General features: G+C 48.0%; 6 protein-coding genes across 6 annotated transcripts; 3 read left to right on the plus strand and 3 right to left on the minus strand.

Moving 5' to 3' along the window:
• Nucleotides 1-58: 58 nt before the first annotated feature.
• On the minus strand, nucleotides 59-979 carry GL50803_0015564 (Cathepsin B; the record flags this gene model as incomplete). The annotated part of the gene is made up of 1 exon (XM_001707231.2): nucleotides 59-979. One exon carries the CDS (start codon nucleotides 977-979, stop codon nucleotides 59-61), a length of 921 nt encoding a protein of 306 aa, XP_001707283.2.
• Nucleotides 980-1,096: 117 nt separating this feature from the next.
• GL50803_00103454 (High cysteine membrane protein Group 1) lies at nucleotides 1,097-3,307 on the plus strand (the record flags this gene model as incomplete). Its single annotated transcript, XM_001707230.2, has 1 exon — nucleotides 1,097-3,307. The coding sequence occupies one exon, from the start codon at nucleotides 1,097-1,099 to the stop codon at nucleotides 3,305-3,307; it is 2,211 nt and encodes a 736-aa protein (XP_001707282.1).
• Nucleotides 3,308-3,466: 159 nt separating this feature from the next.
• Nucleotides 3,467-5,116, plus strand: GL50803_0017492 (MYND finger domain-containing protein; the record flags this gene model as incomplete). The annotated part of the gene is made up of 1 exon (XM_001707229.1): nucleotides 3,467-5,116. One exon carries the CDS (start codon nucleotides 3,467-3,469, stop codon nucleotides 5,114-5,116), a length of 1,650 nt encoding a protein of 549 aa, XP_001707281.1.
• A 50-nt stretch (nucleotides 5,117-5,166) lies between these two features.
• GL50803_0013452 (Regulator of nonsense transcripts 1-like protein) lies at nucleotides 5,167-9,081 on the plus strand (the record flags this gene model as incomplete). The annotated part of the gene is made up of 1 exon (XM_001707228.1): nucleotides 5,167-9,081. One exon carries the CDS (start codon nucleotides 5,167-5,169, stop codon nucleotides 9,079-9,081), a length of 3,915 nt encoding a protein of 1,304 aa, XP_001707280.1.
• A 20-nt stretch (nucleotides 9,082-9,101) lies between these two features.
• On the minus strand, nucleotides 9,102-15,137 carry GL50803_0094646 (uncharacterized protein; the record flags this gene model as incomplete). The annotated part of the gene is made up of 1 exon (XM_038046417.1): nucleotides 9,102-15,137. The coding sequence occupies one exon, from the start codon at nucleotides 15,135-15,137 to the stop codon at nucleotides 9,102-9,104; it is 6,036 nt and encodes a 2,011-aa protein (XP_037901900.1).
• Nucleotides 15,138-16,072: 935 nt separating this feature from the next.
• Nucleotides 16,073-17,800, minus strand: GL50803_0013455 (uncharacterized protein; the record flags this gene model as incomplete). Its single annotated transcript, XM_001707226.1, has 1 exon — nucleotides 16,073-17,800. One exon carries the CDS (start codon nucleotides 17,798-17,800, stop codon nucleotides 16,073-16,075), a length of 1,728 nt encoding a protein of 575 aa, XP_001707278.1.
• Nucleotides 17,801-17,810: the final 10 nt, after the last annotated feature.

Below are 17,810 nucleotides of genomic sequence, written 5' to 3' on the forward strand. Positions count from 1 at the left end.
ATCGACGGATCCCGCCGGGTGCTCCCTCAAGACGGACTGTCGAGATATGGTTCGCAATTCACTTAGAGGAGAGGAAGAGCCCGCTATACACGGCGCTCTCGATGTCGCACTCGTTCGACCCGCGGACTATGTTGAAGTAGCCCTCCTCGCCCCAGTTGGGTCCGAGAGAGTTCTTCACGATCCAGTACGGGATGCGCTCCTCGTCGTCAGTCGTCCCGTAGCCGATGATCTCAACCGCATGGCTGGAGATCTGGATCCCGTAGACGTGCTTGTAGACGCCTCCTCGGTAGTAAAGGAAGTCACGATAGACGCTCATGACTGCCTGCACAGGCCCGTCGTTGGCGAGGGTCTGCATGATGGCGGTCACGTTGCCGCTGTAGTCGAGGCAGCCGTCGGCCTTGACGAGTTGAATCTCGGACCCATCGTCGCATAATGCGGGGCATGGAGACGAGAGGTCCTTATCGGCGTCTGTGTAGCGGACACACTCGAGAGTCGTGGTACCGTGCTCCGTAAGGAAGGTCCAAACATTGAACGAAGTCCCTCCAGCGCACCCGAGATCCAAGTCATCACACGAGACCGTGTACTGCTGTGAGTAGGGCACGCCAACAGGGTCAAGCCACTGCATGCATCGTCGGTCACCGAACGCCCCAGTCGCCGAGAACGCCCAACAGGCGCCGCAGTAGCCTTGGTCATAGACCGGGGTGATGCACTGCGGGTACTCTTCGCGGAGGTCAAACGCGTCGGGAATGGGTCCTGATGGTTCAGCGCGCGGACACTCTGCGGACGGACGGGTGGGCTGGCCATGGCGAGGGAACATGGCGCGCAGGTCGTCCTCGGAGAGGCCCACAAGCCGGTCGGAGATCCCAGCGGTCCAGGGTGGTTGCAGGGCGCGGATCTCCTGTAACTCCCTTCTGGAGAGAAGGGGCTTGGAGAGGGCCACCCCAAGCCCAGCTAAGAGATACGTGATCACAGACAACATTTTAAACGATACGCGTTCGGGGCTGTACATACGTCTATCTCTAGACCGACAGCGCCACCAGAGGATTCCCGCGCGCATGGTGCCGTCTGACCATAAGATGAGCAAATAAATAAAGCCATGCTAGGCCTGCTATTTTTGGGGGCCGTAGTCAGCTCTACCGCCGACGTCTTCGGACAGGAGTGTACGACTGCGGCGCAAAAGGACACATGCGCGACCAAGAAGTGTATAACGGTCAGCGGCACCGAACTGTGCCGCGAGTGCGTTGGCGGAAAAGTCCCTATCGACGGGATTTGTAAGGACACTACTGATTCCAGTGTTAGTTTATATGGATGCGAGCATTCTAGTGGCACTGGATTTTGCACCTCGTGCAAGGATACCGCCTTCCTCTTCTACGGCAGCTGTTACGCTATAGACAAGGTTCCGGGAAACCTTGTTTGTAGCAAAGCAGAGAGTGGCAAGTGTACGGAGTGCAGACAAGGATCAAAGTTTCTGTTTACAAACCCCGACGACAGTGCGGCGGAACGGTGCATATTGTGCTACGACAACGTCGGCTTCGGCTCATATAAAGGCGTCGATGGCTGCAGGTACTGCCTGCCTCCGCTCACCGGAGAGACATCTGCAGAGTGCAACTGGTGCCAGAATGAGAAGTATGGCCCGATAGACGGAGTATGCAAAGAGCCGAGCAGGCACTTGTGCGCCGACGGGGCCTGCTCAAACTGTTACATGACTCACATTCAGCACAACGGAGGGTGCTACACAAAGACAGAAACCGTTGCACAGAAGATATGCACCACCGAAAACCAGTTCCAAGTAATTAACATCACTGCCTGCAAGAAGTGCGCCATTAAAGGGGAGGTCCCAATGGACGGGCGGTGCATAAAGGGCTTGCTCGAACCAAAGTGCAACCCGTATCCTAACACGGATGGTAGCTGTACCAACTGCACAAGGAGCGGGGTCAACTACAACACGTTCCTGTTCAACGGGGGTTGCTACAACATGAGTGACTACATCGGGTCCCAGATCTGCACCAAGGTCAACGATAGGGCAGAATGCGACGCTTGGAACACGGGAGATTACGGCGTCTTCAAGCTCCCAGACTATCACATGGCCTACCCGTGCAGTAACACGTCTGCTGGTGGAATCCAGGGTTGCTCGCGCTGTCGCTACAACAATACAGAAAAGAAGGTCATCTGCTACGATTGTGAGTATGACACGCTAGCCTTTGATGGGATGTCATGTATTACTGAGACCAACTGCAATGGGGATCACAGGCAGCGCAAATGCCCTGGGAGCTCCAAAAGAGGATGCAGATGCGAGTGCATGGACAAGTACTACAGGAGCGGCGAGCAGTGCTCTGCGTGCGCAAGCTCATGTTTGAGGTGCAATAACCAGGAGGCGAATTCCTGTACGTTGTGTCCCTCCGGCCAGGCACTTGCATACAATGGCGACGGGACTACAGGGACGTGCAAGGCCGGCTGCACGCCAGACAGCACTTGCGAAGCCTGTGGTCTGGAGGTCGACCAGACGAAATACTGCTCTAAATGCAAAGATTCCGCCCAGTACCCCCTGAATGGCGCGTGTACACCGGCGAGCAATGCCAGGGCGTCTGCTTGTTTGCGGCAATCCGATGGGGCGTGCCAGCAGTGCTCGTCAGGCTACTTCCTGATGGGGGGCGGCTGCTACCAGGTCAGCAAATACCCAGGCCGGTTTGTGTGCAAGCGAGCTGACGGCGGAAAGTGTGTGGACACCACGGACGAGTACAACATCAACAGTAAGGGCGAGCTTGTAGACTGCAACTCCAACTGTGAGACTTGCGTGAAGGGCCAAAAGACGCAGTGCCTGTCGTGTCATTCGAACAAGTACCTCAAGAAGGAGGGGACAACCTCTTACGGCACCTGCGTGAGCCGTAACGACTGCAAGGACGGATATTACGCCAATCATGACACCATGGAGTGCCTCCCGTGCAACATCAACGACTGCGTCACATGCCATCTTATTGACAAGTCAATTTTGTGCAGTCTATGCCGCGGGACCAGCCTTGTGGGCCTCGACAAACGCTCGTGCACGACGATCGCCCCGGAGAACGCTGTCGAATTCTGGGGCAGGTATGTGTGCAACGAGGACTCGGTCCTTTCAGGCAACGCGTGCGTGAGAAAGGACTCTCAGGACACTGGAAGGCTTTCCAACAAGGCGTCCATTGGGATCGGAGTCGGAGTCAGCGTGGTCGTGCTTGTCTTGATTGGCGTTCTGATTTGGTGGCTAGTCTTTCAGAGGAGAAGGGGTTCTGGTTTTGGAGGCAGCAGAGATATGCTGACGTCCAGGGACTAAGAGACCAGCTACAGGTGGAGGGAGAGAAGAGAACCCTGCGGCGCTTAGTAAATGTTTTTGGATACCCTTCGGCACCCTTCTTTGAGGGCCCATTCATCGCTCTGCAAACAGAGGGCGGACAGGAGACCAGCCATTTTTTGACATATTGCCGGTCTGACCATGCGGGTTTCGGCCTCTGCGTCTCCCAGGTGCTGCGAGTGCTGCCTCCAGCAGGCCCCGAAGTCCATGCGGTGCGCTGCGTGCAAGTCTAGCGTGTACTGCTCTCCGGGCTGCCAGGCTCAGGACTGGGCGATCCACAGGCACCTTTGCAGGTTGGACCGCACCGTCCCACCGGATTTATGCACTATTTTCATGAATGAAGTCTCGGCGCTGCCGTCTTCGTTATCACAAACGTTCTTTTTGTTGATACGGAAGATCCTCACCCATATTCTTGTTACACAGAGTGCCCCGGACCCTTTGCGCATACGTTCACGCTTGAACATAGAGGACATACAAAGGAGCAGCCCAGCATTACTGGATGTGATCCGTAATTCCATCAAAGTGATCTCTTTATCTGTCTTTATCCGTGTCCAACAGAAGGTTTGTCCCAGGCTCACGTGGCTACTCCCATTCGTTCCCTACGCTCATATACTCTTCTTACTAGATGGATGCGAGGCACAACATGTGCAATACTCGTGCTTAGGCCTCTGTTTCAACTCCGTTAATGTTCCACCTATCAGGTATTCTTTATCGCTCTCAAGCTCAAACAGCTTTATTCAGAACAGTCCAACAAGCGTGACACTGAAGGAAAATAAGCCAGAGGTTCTTCCTCCCTGTTTGCCATCATTCTTCGAGCTGGGAACATCTCCTTTGGAGCCTTCTCTCCGCGACATACTTACGCAATTCTCGCCCGATACAAGTCTCCTGGGTCATCTGTTTTTACTTCCTACGTGCGCTCTGGTTAATAAAGCATGCGCCTCTCACGCTGCCTTGAAGGATGGGCATCTTGTGTGTGAAGCAGGTACATGCACAGCTTGGAAGGCTCCCAGCCCCAGTCTTCTTCAGGCCCTTCAGGTGTATGCAAAACAAGTACATGATGCCCTCCTTCTTCTCAACGGAGTAGAAGCAAGAGTACTCAAGGAGCCTCAAACGTGTGCTAGAGCCAAGTTGACCCAGCAACTGACAGAAATACTCGCTGATTTAACATTTGCGTATGATGATGTGTCTGTCATACTTCCGTTTTATCGTGATACAGCTCCCATTTTGCACCTAAAGCACGCCTATCTTGCACTCATGCAGAGCACTAAGATCTGCAACCACTGCTTCGGGGGTTCCGTTGTTGTGCAGGTAGAGGCAATCCTTAGCCACTCTCCATTTACAGAGACAGGACTTGTAGATATGGTTCTGAGCTTACTCCGTACATGGGTCCGGCTTGAAACCCAACACTCCTACAATGTGGTTATAGCGATGTTCGAGCCCATATGCCTGTGTAACGCATACTTACTACAGAAGTTGGAGAGGATGGCGCCTCCTCCTATCAAAAGAAGCGCGTCCGAGAACCCCTCCGACGATGCGCTACAAAGGTTGAAGCAAGCAGCAGATGCACTGGTCCCACAGCATATTAAGCTATTAGGAGTTATAGAAGAAGTGTACGGGTTCGCTGACACACTTCAATTGAGAGCAAAAGAAGGCCCGCTAATCACAGCATACGATTGCCTTGAAAAGCTCATAGGTCAAGTTGAGGCACGGCTGGAGGACATAGAATCGTGGACAGACGCGGGCCAGGCTGAGGGTCCGGACTTCGAGGTCCGCGGAATTCCCATCGCGTAGGGTAGTGTAGGGTACGCATCCATCTAATTGCATTTTAAAAGTAAATCACTATGGAGCCTTGTGCATTGTGCGGCTCGTTGGCAGAACCCCTCGTAAGATGTGGGGCATGCAGAGAGGTCTATTGCAACAACTTTGACCACAAAACGAGCCATATAGTACGGCATTTGCAGCTCACAGGTCACGATCACATAGAGCCTGTCTCCGAATTCTATATCCCCTCAGATGTACTCTATTGTAACGACTGTGAGACCAAGGGAATAACCAGTTTGGGCTTCCTTCCGACAAAAGCCGACGCATGCTCCGGGATAATATGCTGTGTGAACTGCCGGATGTACCACGACCAGACCCATGATACCTCCGCGTGGCGTCCCATAATTTCCACACACATAGATTCCCGCTTCTTTCCTGGACACGAGGAGGCCGAAAACCAAGGTGATGAGCCTAATGTTGGAGATTGCACCTTCACGGGCGTTGAAAGTTATTACACTCCCCTGCCTAGCACAGAGATGACGTCGAAGGATAGCATCGTTCCCTCTGTGCATGACATTTTGAACGACGATCTCCTGTTTACAATGGACACTTACAGGTCAAATCTCTTTTCATCACTCTCTCCTATGGAAGCCCAACCGCACGAGCGTCAGACATTTTTAGAAATGATAGAGGATAGAGCGGCAAGCAAAGTTAACGACCATTTGAAGCTAGTTGATGAGGATGTACCCGTCGTGACAGACACTGCCCTGGAGAGGCTGACCAAGCAATCAGATGCAACCCGCAATCGCAGACGCATTATCAAGAAGTCATGCATCGATGATGAGACAGCGCGCCAGGAGATTCTGGCGAGCATAGTACTGGCCATTCCCTACAACATGGAGCCTCAGACACTAGAGGCTGTCACGGCTAGAGGATGTCCTGCAATGGTTATGTGGGCTATTATTGATGGCCTACTCCCCGGCTTTGACTTCGCCATTCCTCGCGACAAGAGCACTCACGTCAGGACGTTTGTTTCGAAGACTGATCGTTGCCACATTCTTTCTCACTTCTACTGCAGAAGAAAGCTACATTATTTCCACTACATGCTCCCGATTTTGGCCCTAGAGCGTCTGATCACCCGCGATCAGCTAGAGAAGAACCAGGTGCCAGTGAAGGGCGTGCAGTTCAGATGTCTTCGAGGGCGATGGTCTGTCAATAACTTTGACAAAAGCGGCCTCGCTACCATCTGTGGTGCGATGTGGGAGGTGCTAATTCCCATACAAGATATCTCTATGGACATCAAGATCTATAAAGGAGAGAACTTTATTTTGAGAATTATCGATTATCAGGGTGAGAACCCGAAGGGCTTTACCCTATATAATGGCATACTAGAGATTCCGCTCTTATGTACGTCTGTCAACGGTGACAATGTCGCCTTTTTTGTTCACCAGAATTCGGAGTTGCAGACTTCTATGCCATATAACTGCGTCAACTATGAACTTATGGTGAAGGAGGATGTGGTAGAACCCCTCACCAGCGAAATGGCTATCGATCTCAAGTTTACCGACATTGCGTCTCCCGCCTCTTACAAGCACTCTCACTTTATTTCTAAACCAAATTTGCAGTATGAAATTGTAAAGTGCGACAACGATGCAACGTATAAGCGACACGTTTCTGCCATTGCGCGATTGTGTGCTTACAACCCGTCTGTATGGAGTTATCTTACCTCTAAGAAGTGGACCCGTGTGTTGAATTTGTCTTCCGAAGACTTCGTGGACTCTTCCAGTGAGAGAGTTCGACTGACTTCTTTTGACTGTTTTATCCGCTTTATTCTCCTAGCGGACTACCGCATGGCACATGCGTTTATGGACCTTTATAAGCAGGGAGTTGTCACCAGATACGGGGAGGTGTTGGACGGCATTAAGACAAGGACAACTGACAGAAAAGCAGTCAAGGATGTCATTCCCCAGGATAAATATTCGGCCAACTCCGATCCCCTTATCGTCCACAAGTTTTTCAATCTCGAGGAGCAATTTAAGCAACTTAACATGGATGTTACTGCAGAGCTGGATCGTAATGAGCAGATGCTCATTGAAAGCCGAGGCAACTCGCGCTCTACTAAGGGACTTCAAAGCTCTTCAGGCTCTAGTTCTTTCTGCCGCGAGGGGATAGATGCATTTCAAATCTTGTCCTTTGCTGCGACTAACCAAAAGAAGAAGCTCTCTACGTTGCCCTGGAATACACCGTATAAAGCGATGGAAGAGGACAATCTAGACCCAGGCTTGATTGAGAAGTATGCAAACAACTTTGCTCATCTAACCAAGGGCGTTAAGGTGCGCTCTTCCGAGGATTTTGATATCAACGAGGTTCTTAAGCGTGCAAGCTGTCTCATGCCGAAAACTCTAAGATCCAAAGCTGACACTGAACGCTTGATTAGTGAGTTGTCGGCTTTTCTGGACACACTAGAGGAAAAGGTGACCTTGAACTTTTCACAGAAGGATGTTATCCAGTATGTTCTTTCTCGACCTATTACGCTAGTACAAGGCCCTCCGGGTTGTGGAAAGACCTTCATTGGCGCGTGCCTTGCTTGGCTCTTCAGCAAGGTATACGGGTCATTAGACCACGATTCAGGCTCTTTTCGTCAGGCCACGCCAGTACCTGTGCTTATCTGCTGTCCCTCAAACACGGCTGCTGAAAGTTTAACTCTTGCACTGGAACCCTTCGGCCTACCTGTTGTGAGGGTTGTGAGCCTTGCGCGACAGCGCTTGGCAGAATATGAAGAGTCGCCGAATACGTATGCAGACAGAGTGTGCCTTCATGTACTGTTCGAGGAGATCCTCAAGCTGACCTTGGGTGATGACGCTCCATCCGATTTTACACCTAGCAAAGAAGCGCGCCTAATCTACGAGAACATGTTAGATGAGATTCCTGTCAAACAGTTTAACGAAGTGTACAACTACCTGCAGATGAAGAAGAAGGAGAATATCGACGTTGCTCTAAAGCAGTCTGCGGAGGAAGAGATATCCAAGGCAATGTTTGAGATAGAAAACATAATTATTTCATCCGCCAAAGTTGTTGTCTGCACTTGCAGCACGTCATACGACAATCATCTATCTCGCGTTCACTTCTCGTCACTCATCGTCGATGAGTCAACCCAAGCTATCGAGCCAGACACCCTCTGCGCCATAGGCCACGGCTGTTCACACATCGTCCTTATGGGAGATCACAAGCAGCTTGGGCCGATTGTAGCAACGAACATTGCGAGACACTCTAAACTTGATCTGTCGCTTTACGAAAGGCTCCAGCGAGCCGGGATTGAACCGCATTCCTTAACAGTGCAGTATCGTATGCATCCGGCTTTATCAGCCTTTCCATCTAACACATTCTACAATGGAATGCTACAGAATGGAGTCACACAGGCGGACAGGCAGCTCATCCCCAAGCCCTTATCAATTGACTCGTTCCCGTGGCCCATTCCCTCAACTCCGTCATTCTTTTGGCACGTTCAAGGAACACATGAGATAGGCCACGGTACATCTCTTCGTAACGATACTGAGATTCTGTGCGTAGAAGCCATTGTTGACCAGCTACTAAAATGCTACGAATTAAAGCAGAGTGACATTGGTATAGTGACCCCTTATGACTATCAGAAGTGTCAGATAGAGATGCAGCTCAAGGACGCTGGGTATTCAGAGGTTTTCGTCAACAGTGTTGATGCGTTTCAAGGCCACGAAAAGGAGGTAATCATCTTTAGTACTGTCAGATCGGTTGATAAACATATAGGATTTTTGAAGGATCAAAGAAGGCTTAATGTCGGTCTGACACGCTGCCGCTGCGCGCTCATAATAGTTGGCAACGCAACTGCTCTCGCCATTGATAGTACTTGGCGTTCGTTGATTCAACATTACTATAACAACAAAGTTCTTGTGATGGGGAGAGATCTGGATCAGTTATTCCAGATTGAGTCTCTCGACGAGGTAATTCCTAAGGCATAGCCCCTAGAATATGCTCATCACTAGGGTAGCATGTTCAGTGCTCCAAGCAGTGCGGAGCATTCCTCCACACAAATATCCTTTTGCAGTGTGCTTTGCATTTTTTGCTCCAATTGCAATGCATACCTTTTTACCAATGTTATAGCGTGGTGGTCTGCGCCCGCGTCCTCAGCTTGAGTGATTAAGTGCATGATTATTATTGTTAAGTATTCCGTAGCTGCGGGGAGCCCTGCCATGTCTGCTCCCGGGTTTGTATGCAGAGTTATATACTCGTACATCCCGCTAATAAGCACGTAAGCTTTAGTTTCTTTGATGTTCATTGTTATGTAAGATAGATCCTCTGCTGTGATAACGACGTTGCGGAGAGTGAGGACCGCCAAAGTCATACACTTCTCCACTTTGGCTTGAAGTGGCGCGTGGATGGAACTCTCTTGATTGCCTGCCAAGCATCTTTTATAGTACTGAGTTAGCTGCTGAAGAAACTCTGCAATCAGCACTAGCAAATGATTATTTGACTCACGGAATATGTTAGAACATTCGCGGAGTAGAGCCATGTCGGCGTATATCGATAGGATCTCTCCTAGTGTCCCAGCCGCCATACTCCTATTGTCTAGATTGTCATCTGGTTGATTGAACGAATCATGCCTATCGTTCTTCAACTCATTCTCCAGAAGAGCTGCAACTAGCTTTTCAAAAGATGATATTAGGATATACATTGTGCTTTTCTTGATCAAGATGGCAGACACCTGCGTAGGTGCAGCACGCATGCTCAAGGCCAGTATCTCGGCTGCCATCTGAGCGTGGTTCCCATTGGGCTTTTGTATTGGGTTTGTGCACGATACCGGCGTTTCGTTGTCACTCATCTCGGAGTTGTTGGCGAAGCAGTGCAAAAGCAACGAAAGAAGGTATCTTCCAGGCCCAGTTGTAAACATTGATGTTTGCTCTGCTGGCTTGCGAACAAGGTGACTGAATACACAGTGCAGCACCTCCAGACTCATATCCGCCAGAGAGCGGACTAGATCTGTAAGACTGCGGGCACGCTTTATTAACCTAAACAGTGAGAGCCACAGTGATACTGCAGCGTTGCCCTCACTTTCTCTTGCTAAGTCCTCATACGGCTGAATAAGAGATTTGTAAAGTACCGGGTTTCTGACAGCAACAGCCAAACAGACACAAAGGAAGACCAGAAAATCATTTCCATTAACGAGCAGAACATTCGTTAAAGACTCCTCAATAAACATAGAATGGCAAGGATTCTTGATAACATTAATGATTGCTTTGAAAATGCGCACGACGCACTTTATTTGTAAATCGTATTCTTTATCCTTATCAGGCGTCTGTAGCAGACCAATGTGCGAGAGTGTTCCAACATATGTGTAGAGCAGAATATACACGCAATCAGCTTCTGCAAACCCAAATTGAGAAAGACTATATAGGATTGAGATGGCTTTTTTGAACGAGATGTCGTTACTTTTGGGTGCAGTCTCTGAAATGCTCTGGAAGCAATTGAGTAGGATCGTGCATACAGTAATAACCACTGTCCCCGCTCTCTCACTGGAGGTTTCGTCAACGGGTGTGGATAAGGCCAGGTGTGTAATGTTATGGGCAGTAACAGAAGGCCGTTTGGAGCCCTTCTTCTTCGAGATATTGTCTGGCATCTTAGCAAATGTCTCCTCATGCATGCACATGCAAAGATATGTGTAGAGGGTATTTGCTATCGAAAAGAGAAGGGGTAAAGGGTCACTTGTCCCCAGGATCTGTCGATAGTCGGGCATAGCTGTCTCAATTAAGGCATTGACAAGGGCACTAAACGGGGCCGAAAACTCTTTGAATAGGTTAAGACGATTGAAGAGAATCATAAGGCTGGTGAGGAATGAAGAGAGGCGGAGATAGAATGACTCAGTGATGCTTAGGTGGTCTCTAGAGATAAGAGCAGTCAGTGTGGTGATCATCTTTAGATAACTGGTTTGATACTGCACAAGTGATGTCAGTCCTCTTCGTTTCTGTGTTGACATGGCTTCGACCTCGTAAAGAAATTGCAAGCCAATGTCAAAGACGTCCAGCACAGGCTCTAGTAGCTCCTTTGCTGTATCAATTGTGAATACAGAAAGCAGATGTGCACAGACATCGGGGCTGAATGCGAAGGAGAAAAGCTCCTCTCCTGAGATGCCCTTTAGGGCTATCACAAACATACACCGATAAAGAAGAGAAATCCCGAGCCTTTTGAGCCGCTCATCAGCGCTCTCTATAGCGGTGGAGAGAGCAGAGAGTAACAGAGGATTGCATCGCTTGCCATCAGGCTCTTTAAAGATGTAGAGTAAAATAATTTTATTTTTGACCAGATTGCTGGCCTCCTCTAAAAGTACTTCACTGTATGCTTCATGGCCAGACTCAAGATAAATCCGTAAGTCAACTAGCTCATCAATCTGGGTAACCTCAGACTGCAGTACACTAGTGGGTGCAATGCAGTCAAAAAGGGAGGCTATAGCAGATAGAATAAGCAGTTGGGCATCCACAGAAGACGGCTCTCGCTGGGCTACATATGAAAGTGTGGCAGAGAGATTATCAAGATAAGCCAGAATTGATTTTTGAGATACCTTTCTTGCAGTAATGGGGTAACTATTGCGTTTCTCTTTGCGGAAGAGTGGATAGGGTTGCGATGCGCAGGAGGACGTGATTGACGCAGATACCTCAGCATCACCTGCGAGTAGGGTGCCTCTACACAGCCTTGTAATAACAAGATTGAGTACGTTGTATGCTGCCGTCGTCTCTCTCAAAACATCAACGTTTCTGCTGAGCGTGCGGAAAATGATGCTCTGCATATCAATCGCCACAAAAAGTATGCGAAGGTCTGCTGGAGAAAAAAGAGTGTAGAGACAATCTGTCTTAACAAGAGAAAAATATAATGTAAAAAGATCATTTGGTCTGTAGAAATCCGCTACTGTGCGTGCGACAGCAAGCTGTCTATACAGGGAAAGCAGCAGAAATCCCAAGATGGTGTGGGACAGGGTCTCCACTGCACTTGCAAAGAGCCTGTCTTCCTTAGTAAGAAAAGGGAAAACATCAGCAATAAGACATAGTGCTGTGTGCGCCACAGAATCTATTATCTTATTGTGAAGCTCTGGGTCCAAGTTACTCAGTATGCTTACCTGCTTAGTCTTGCGCATCATCTCAGTGGAATAGACTATGCTGTCTTTTGAAGCGTCAAGGAAGGAGTCTATAAAATCTTGGATGTGCAGATGATCATAGAGGGCTACTAGATTGATTAGAAGAGCCTCTAAGTTCAAGTGCATGATCTCATGGAAGTGGTGTTGGTTGAGAGTTTCACCACAGTCTAAATCTAGCATATTAATAGTCATGCTAGCCTCAGTATTCACCGGGAGAAGTGGTGGGAGAAAGGTGCTTTGCTTAGGTGCCTCGAGAATTGGAGGTAGTAGAGCGATGAATCGAGATAGCAGTCTAGCCTGTTCAGTGCAGCACGTTGTTACTACTTGTAGTATGGATTGTTCTTCCATCTTTCTCCGTGACGAACGCGTCAGCAATGACGTTACATCGAGAGCAGTAATAATCTCAAGGCCTAAGGATAAAGACATGATTGAGTCTCTCTTATTCTCGGTAAGCCCGTCAGGAATCTGTGGTATAAACCTAACTACAATGGAAACAAGGCCGCTGGCAATGACGTCTTTGAGAGCTGTCAATTCAGTGCTAGACTCTGTGGTATCATTCAAGAACTCCGCTAGATATTGCGTAAGCATTAGATATGTCGACAGATCAAGGTAGGTTTGCACGCTGGCATCTGTTAATTGCTTGAATATGTGAATGATACTATTCACGCATGTGCTTGTGTAGGTAGTGAGTGGAGCAGTAAGAGGAGACTCTTGTGCAGAGCGATAGAATCGCACAACCCGCCTACCTAAGTAGACACTGCCCAACAGAGCAGCCCGATAGCAGGATTGGCGGATGAGAGATAGTGGAGGAGAAGTTGCCAACAAGGAAATGGAAGTGAAAGCTTCTAGAATACTTGTTAACACGTAGCTTATTCGCTGAATAAAGTCTCGAAGCAAAGTCTCCATTACTAGAAGAATGTGGAGCCTCAAGGAGGCGTCATTGGCCTTGGAGTCTCGTTGGTTAAGTGCTAGATGTCGTTCAGCTTCTATAGCAATAGCTTGGTGTAGTAGATCAAGATGCTCGTCCATAAAGACAAGAAGGATACAATTCATAAAGTGCACACACAAATCAGGATCAAATTCAAATAGGAATAGCGCCGATGACTGGAAAATGGAAATAAGTGTGCGAAGCAACATGATTAGTGGTTGAGCATTAAGCCAAAAGCGCCTTGATGCGTTATAGACAACAGCATCAACAGAAAGTTCCATGTCATGCTCAGTAATATTCCTATTGTAGCCTGGACCAATTGATTCTGTTGATATTAACCAAGAAACGTTTCCAAAAAGCAAGTCTCTAACCAACGAATCGTTTCCTGATTCATAAAGACTCAATGATAAGAAAAATATGGTAATCTGTGCATCTAGCTCATGCAGAAGACCGCCAAAGAGAAGGCGAGAGTCCTTTTCGCTAAAATTGGGGATTACCAGCTGGGAAATAGATGCATCAAGAGTGGCAGCCTGGTTAAATGTATCAATGATAATGAATGAGAGATAGAGAAGATTATAGACCATATCCCTTCGATCCATGGGTTTTCTATGGGCATACACTATGGCCTCAAGAGTGTCCTTGTGTGACGGGTAAGATTTGGCTAAGCTGTCACCATTCTGTACATGGGTTAGGAAGTACTTACTAACAGCCTGGTAATCAAATGTCGGTGCAGCGTGAAAGGGACTAAACTCCAGCAGATGCTCAGACACTCCCCGAGGGAAGCACCCAGATAGAACAATAAAGATAAGCTTTAGAATCTCTTGAAGTTGTTGATACAGTGATGTGCTCAGGACTACGCTAAGCTCCACGTTGCTTGATGTACTAAAGAAGCGCTTGAGAGGCGCGAGGGCAGGTGCACCGAAAAATATCCCAATAAAGCTACATACACTATCAAAATATAGCACCAATGCGGTTATGATGCTTTCAGCAAGCCTTTCATCTGATAAAATAACGCATTGATGGGCGCTAGAGAAAGAGATAACTCGATGGCTGAGAATCTGTTGAAGGATGTCCAAGTATCGGATGGAGTGATAAGGGTAAGACGTTTCTTCGATTGAAAAGCTGTCCTTGGGGGTCTGTCCACGGAGGTGTGCTCCAGGAGAATCTGTTACTCGTATGTCGTGCGAAAGCAGTTCATACGACAGTGTCACATTGCGTAAGACGAAAGTGTTAACAACAGAGAGAAGGCCAATAAGATCGTGGGCATGAAGTCTAGTGTGCGTGGGATAGAGAGCATGTGCAGATAGGTTTGTAAGAGTCCGGTCCAGAATGTCCTCCTTCATGGGTGACATCATCAGAGTAGTCAGCACATTGTTATTGAGGAGAACCACATCATAGAAGAGTCTGAACACATGACTAAAGGACTCATCGAATACAGACGTGTGCATATACAGACACAGAATCTCTGGGCTAAATGCACGACCAGCATCATTAGACTGTGCGGCAGACGTCTCTGTTGACAGGATAGTAGGGGAGTCTAAGTGTGAGTCCAGCTGATTAGCGAGCTCTGTTCTGCAAAGTGTGGACGTGCTTCTGTGGGGCAGAGTGAAACCTCCTGGGCCATCTCCATCAGCAGATGTGGATAACTGACAGAATAGCAGCTTTTCTTTGCACGTGGACCAAACCCCTGCGTCAGTAAACGATAAAGTGAAAAGACTAGTCTCCGAGGTATAGACGGTGATCCTCAGATTAGAACTGCTATCAATCCCGTATGTAGTTATATCTTTCCAGATAATGGCGCCATCCTGACCTATAATGTGAGCAGAGAAAGAAGAAGTGAAAACAACAAAGGCATCGACAAGTCCCTTTGTGTCTTCATATACTGTTGGATAACAAGCATCCACCTCATCAGAGAGGCTAGAAAGTCCAGGTAATTGCCCAATTGCATTATCAGTTGCCAACATCCCGCCTTCTTGATTCAGGGGCAGGTTTTGTGTTAATTTAATTATAGACTTGTATCAGCCGAGATACAGATTGAAACCGAGAATCACAATACTACGGAATCTACTACTAGTCAAAAGCTATGGGACGACTGTAACCATTTCCTCGGTGTTCAATCTTGTTGCCGAGTAAATAGAAATTGATATCTTTTCACCTATGTACAAATCATAATAACCATAGTGGATTTACGAAGAGATCTATTCAGTGCCTTTAGCAACTTGACAATATCATGCAAAAGAGCTGAAGTATTCGTGAAGGAGGTGGCCACACTATGTGGTGCAAAAGCCAGACGTCGTTTCTAATCAGGTACCTCTCCACTAGTAGCTCCTAGTAACTCAAGTCCCACGAATAGCCGGTTCGCCAACGTGTCACGAAGATAGCAGATAATGAGGCCTACTGCCTGGATACCTTGGATACCTGAATCCTTATAGCAGCAACCGGCCCTCTGACTAGCAACCTCTCCAGCTTCTTCTGTACATTTTTACGGTGCCTCTTCACGTAATTACTTTGGCAGTGCATCCTTTCGTGCGTGCTTCTGAGCCACAATTCCAGACAGACATAAAGTGATGCTTTCCTTTGTCAATGAATTAGTCCAAGACTGCTTGCAAGTTTAGTCTTCCTCATTAGGCACTGGGCCGATGACAATCCAGATTGTTGATACAATTGATTGTGTAATTACAATTGTGAAAACATTTATTTATATGTTTATCTACTAGAGCATTTCGTTGAATAGAAGCTTTCTCATTACAACAGTATACAAGCTAATGCTTTTAGCATAAAAGATCTGTACATAGATTAGAGGAAAAAGTAGAGCCCTTGGCCTGGTAGATCTCAAGACTGAAAGTCGCCCTACTCAAAGGCAAAGAGCAGCCCTCATCTGGAACAGCGAAGCTGCACCTCAAGTCTTCTGTGCATGCATTTTCTTTGCTCTTCGCAGCTTCAAGTTTTCTACCCTGATCCTTTTCAAACCGAAACCGAGGTGGACAATAGCAAGCAGAACAAAAACAGCAATGATTATAAATACAGTGACGTAAACCATTGATGTGTCCGAGAAAACAAGCCGTTTGATCGGCATCGTGACGGAGATCCCTGACATGGGGTATGTGGCAGTGAAAAGTGCTTCTGTGAAGTGTCTAACAGCACCTATATTCCTATTCCGCTCTGATTGTTTGTATGAAGAAGTAAATGATTTCACTGCGGACTTACAGGATAGAATCCCCTCCACCTGCACTGTGGCATAGTCATTACAGGTCCAGCACACAGAGTAATTTGCCAAAGAGAAGTAGTGGTTCTGGGTGAATGTGCCTAGGTCGGGTAGGGACAGACTCAATGTGTATAGTAGGCTATACTTCAAGCTGATGGGGCACGTGTCAGATGTAGCGGAGGAAAAGTGGACACAGATGTCTGTGCTAGAAAAGGAAAGGTATGCGTCCTGCCAGCAGCCCAGCTGTTTATTGGTCACCTGCTGCTTGTAATAGAACGAAAGATCCCCGTTACTTCCTGTCTCTACTATTTCCAGAATTAGGATCATAGAGTCCAAATTGGTTAGCCTAAATGCATTGGAAAGAAGCAACTTGCACGTCAGATCTCCATTGGCACATTGAAAGTCTATCGTTTGAGTATCTGAGAAGTTGAATGCAGAAAGTGAGATGCCCTCCATTGTGGCTTTTAAACCGGCATTAGTATAGAACAGATGGCAATTGAAGGCACGTTGCCCGTTGGCCAACACTTGGCAATCTTGGTTGCTAGGGTTGTTTGCTCCCTCAACAAGCATACGTATTCTATCTCCGTAGATTGATGCCGCGATAGACCTAGTACAGGAAGCCTTGGCTGAGCTATAAAGACTAAGAAGCTCCATTGATAAGGGAATTTCCACTGTTTTATCCTTCGCTGTACCTACCTTAATGGTGTAGTTTAGTTGAACGCTTACCCAGGGATCTTTAACTGCCAAGAGGAGCGTGGTGAGCTGATCAGATGAAATGGTCGTCAACGGGAAGGTTAGATCTGCGGGCTGAATAGGTGGCTGCTTTATATTGAAGGAGGTCGTTAGAATGAAGTTTCCGGCAGCATTTTTCACAGCCAGTGTGCCAGACACTACTTCTGGTTTAGCTGGATTATCACAGAGGCCTGTCTCAACGAGCTTGAGATTCCCCGATCCCGTTGTGTAGTCAAATGTGGCTAAGGATTGTGTCTCTGAGAAGCACTTTGTTAGATGCTCTCTGTTACCTGATATGGATGCAAAGTTGACGTTGGCTCTGTAGCGAACGGTTTGAATGCAGAGTGATGCATACTCAGATGTGAAGAATGCCTCCATGCAGCGCTTTAGGACGACATCGTCGGTCTGTGGACATGCAAAGGTGATTGTCTGGTCCATGGAATAATTGAAAGCACTTACGGAGGCAATGATCGTCTCATTGAACTTAGAAATATTCAAGTGCATAGACACAGAGTCTGTGAATACCTTACAAGCAATGAGCATGGTGGGGGTAATTGTAACACTAATACTGGCTGTTGGGATGTCATAGATAACTTCACTGAAGGGAGACCAACAATTGTGGACTTCCTCCTGCTCGACCCCGCCTCCAAGAAGAGGCCACAGCAGGCCCCCGATGACCAGTGTTGCCATCTCAGCAAAG

Source organism: Giardia intestinalis, chromosome 4 (assembly GCF_000002435.2).
Source record: "Giardia intestinalis strain WB C6 chromosome 4, whole genome shotgun sequence".
In the NCBI taxonomy this organism is placed as follows: domain Eukaryota; phylum Fornicata; order Diplomonadida; family Hexamitidae; genus Giardia; species Giardia duodenalis.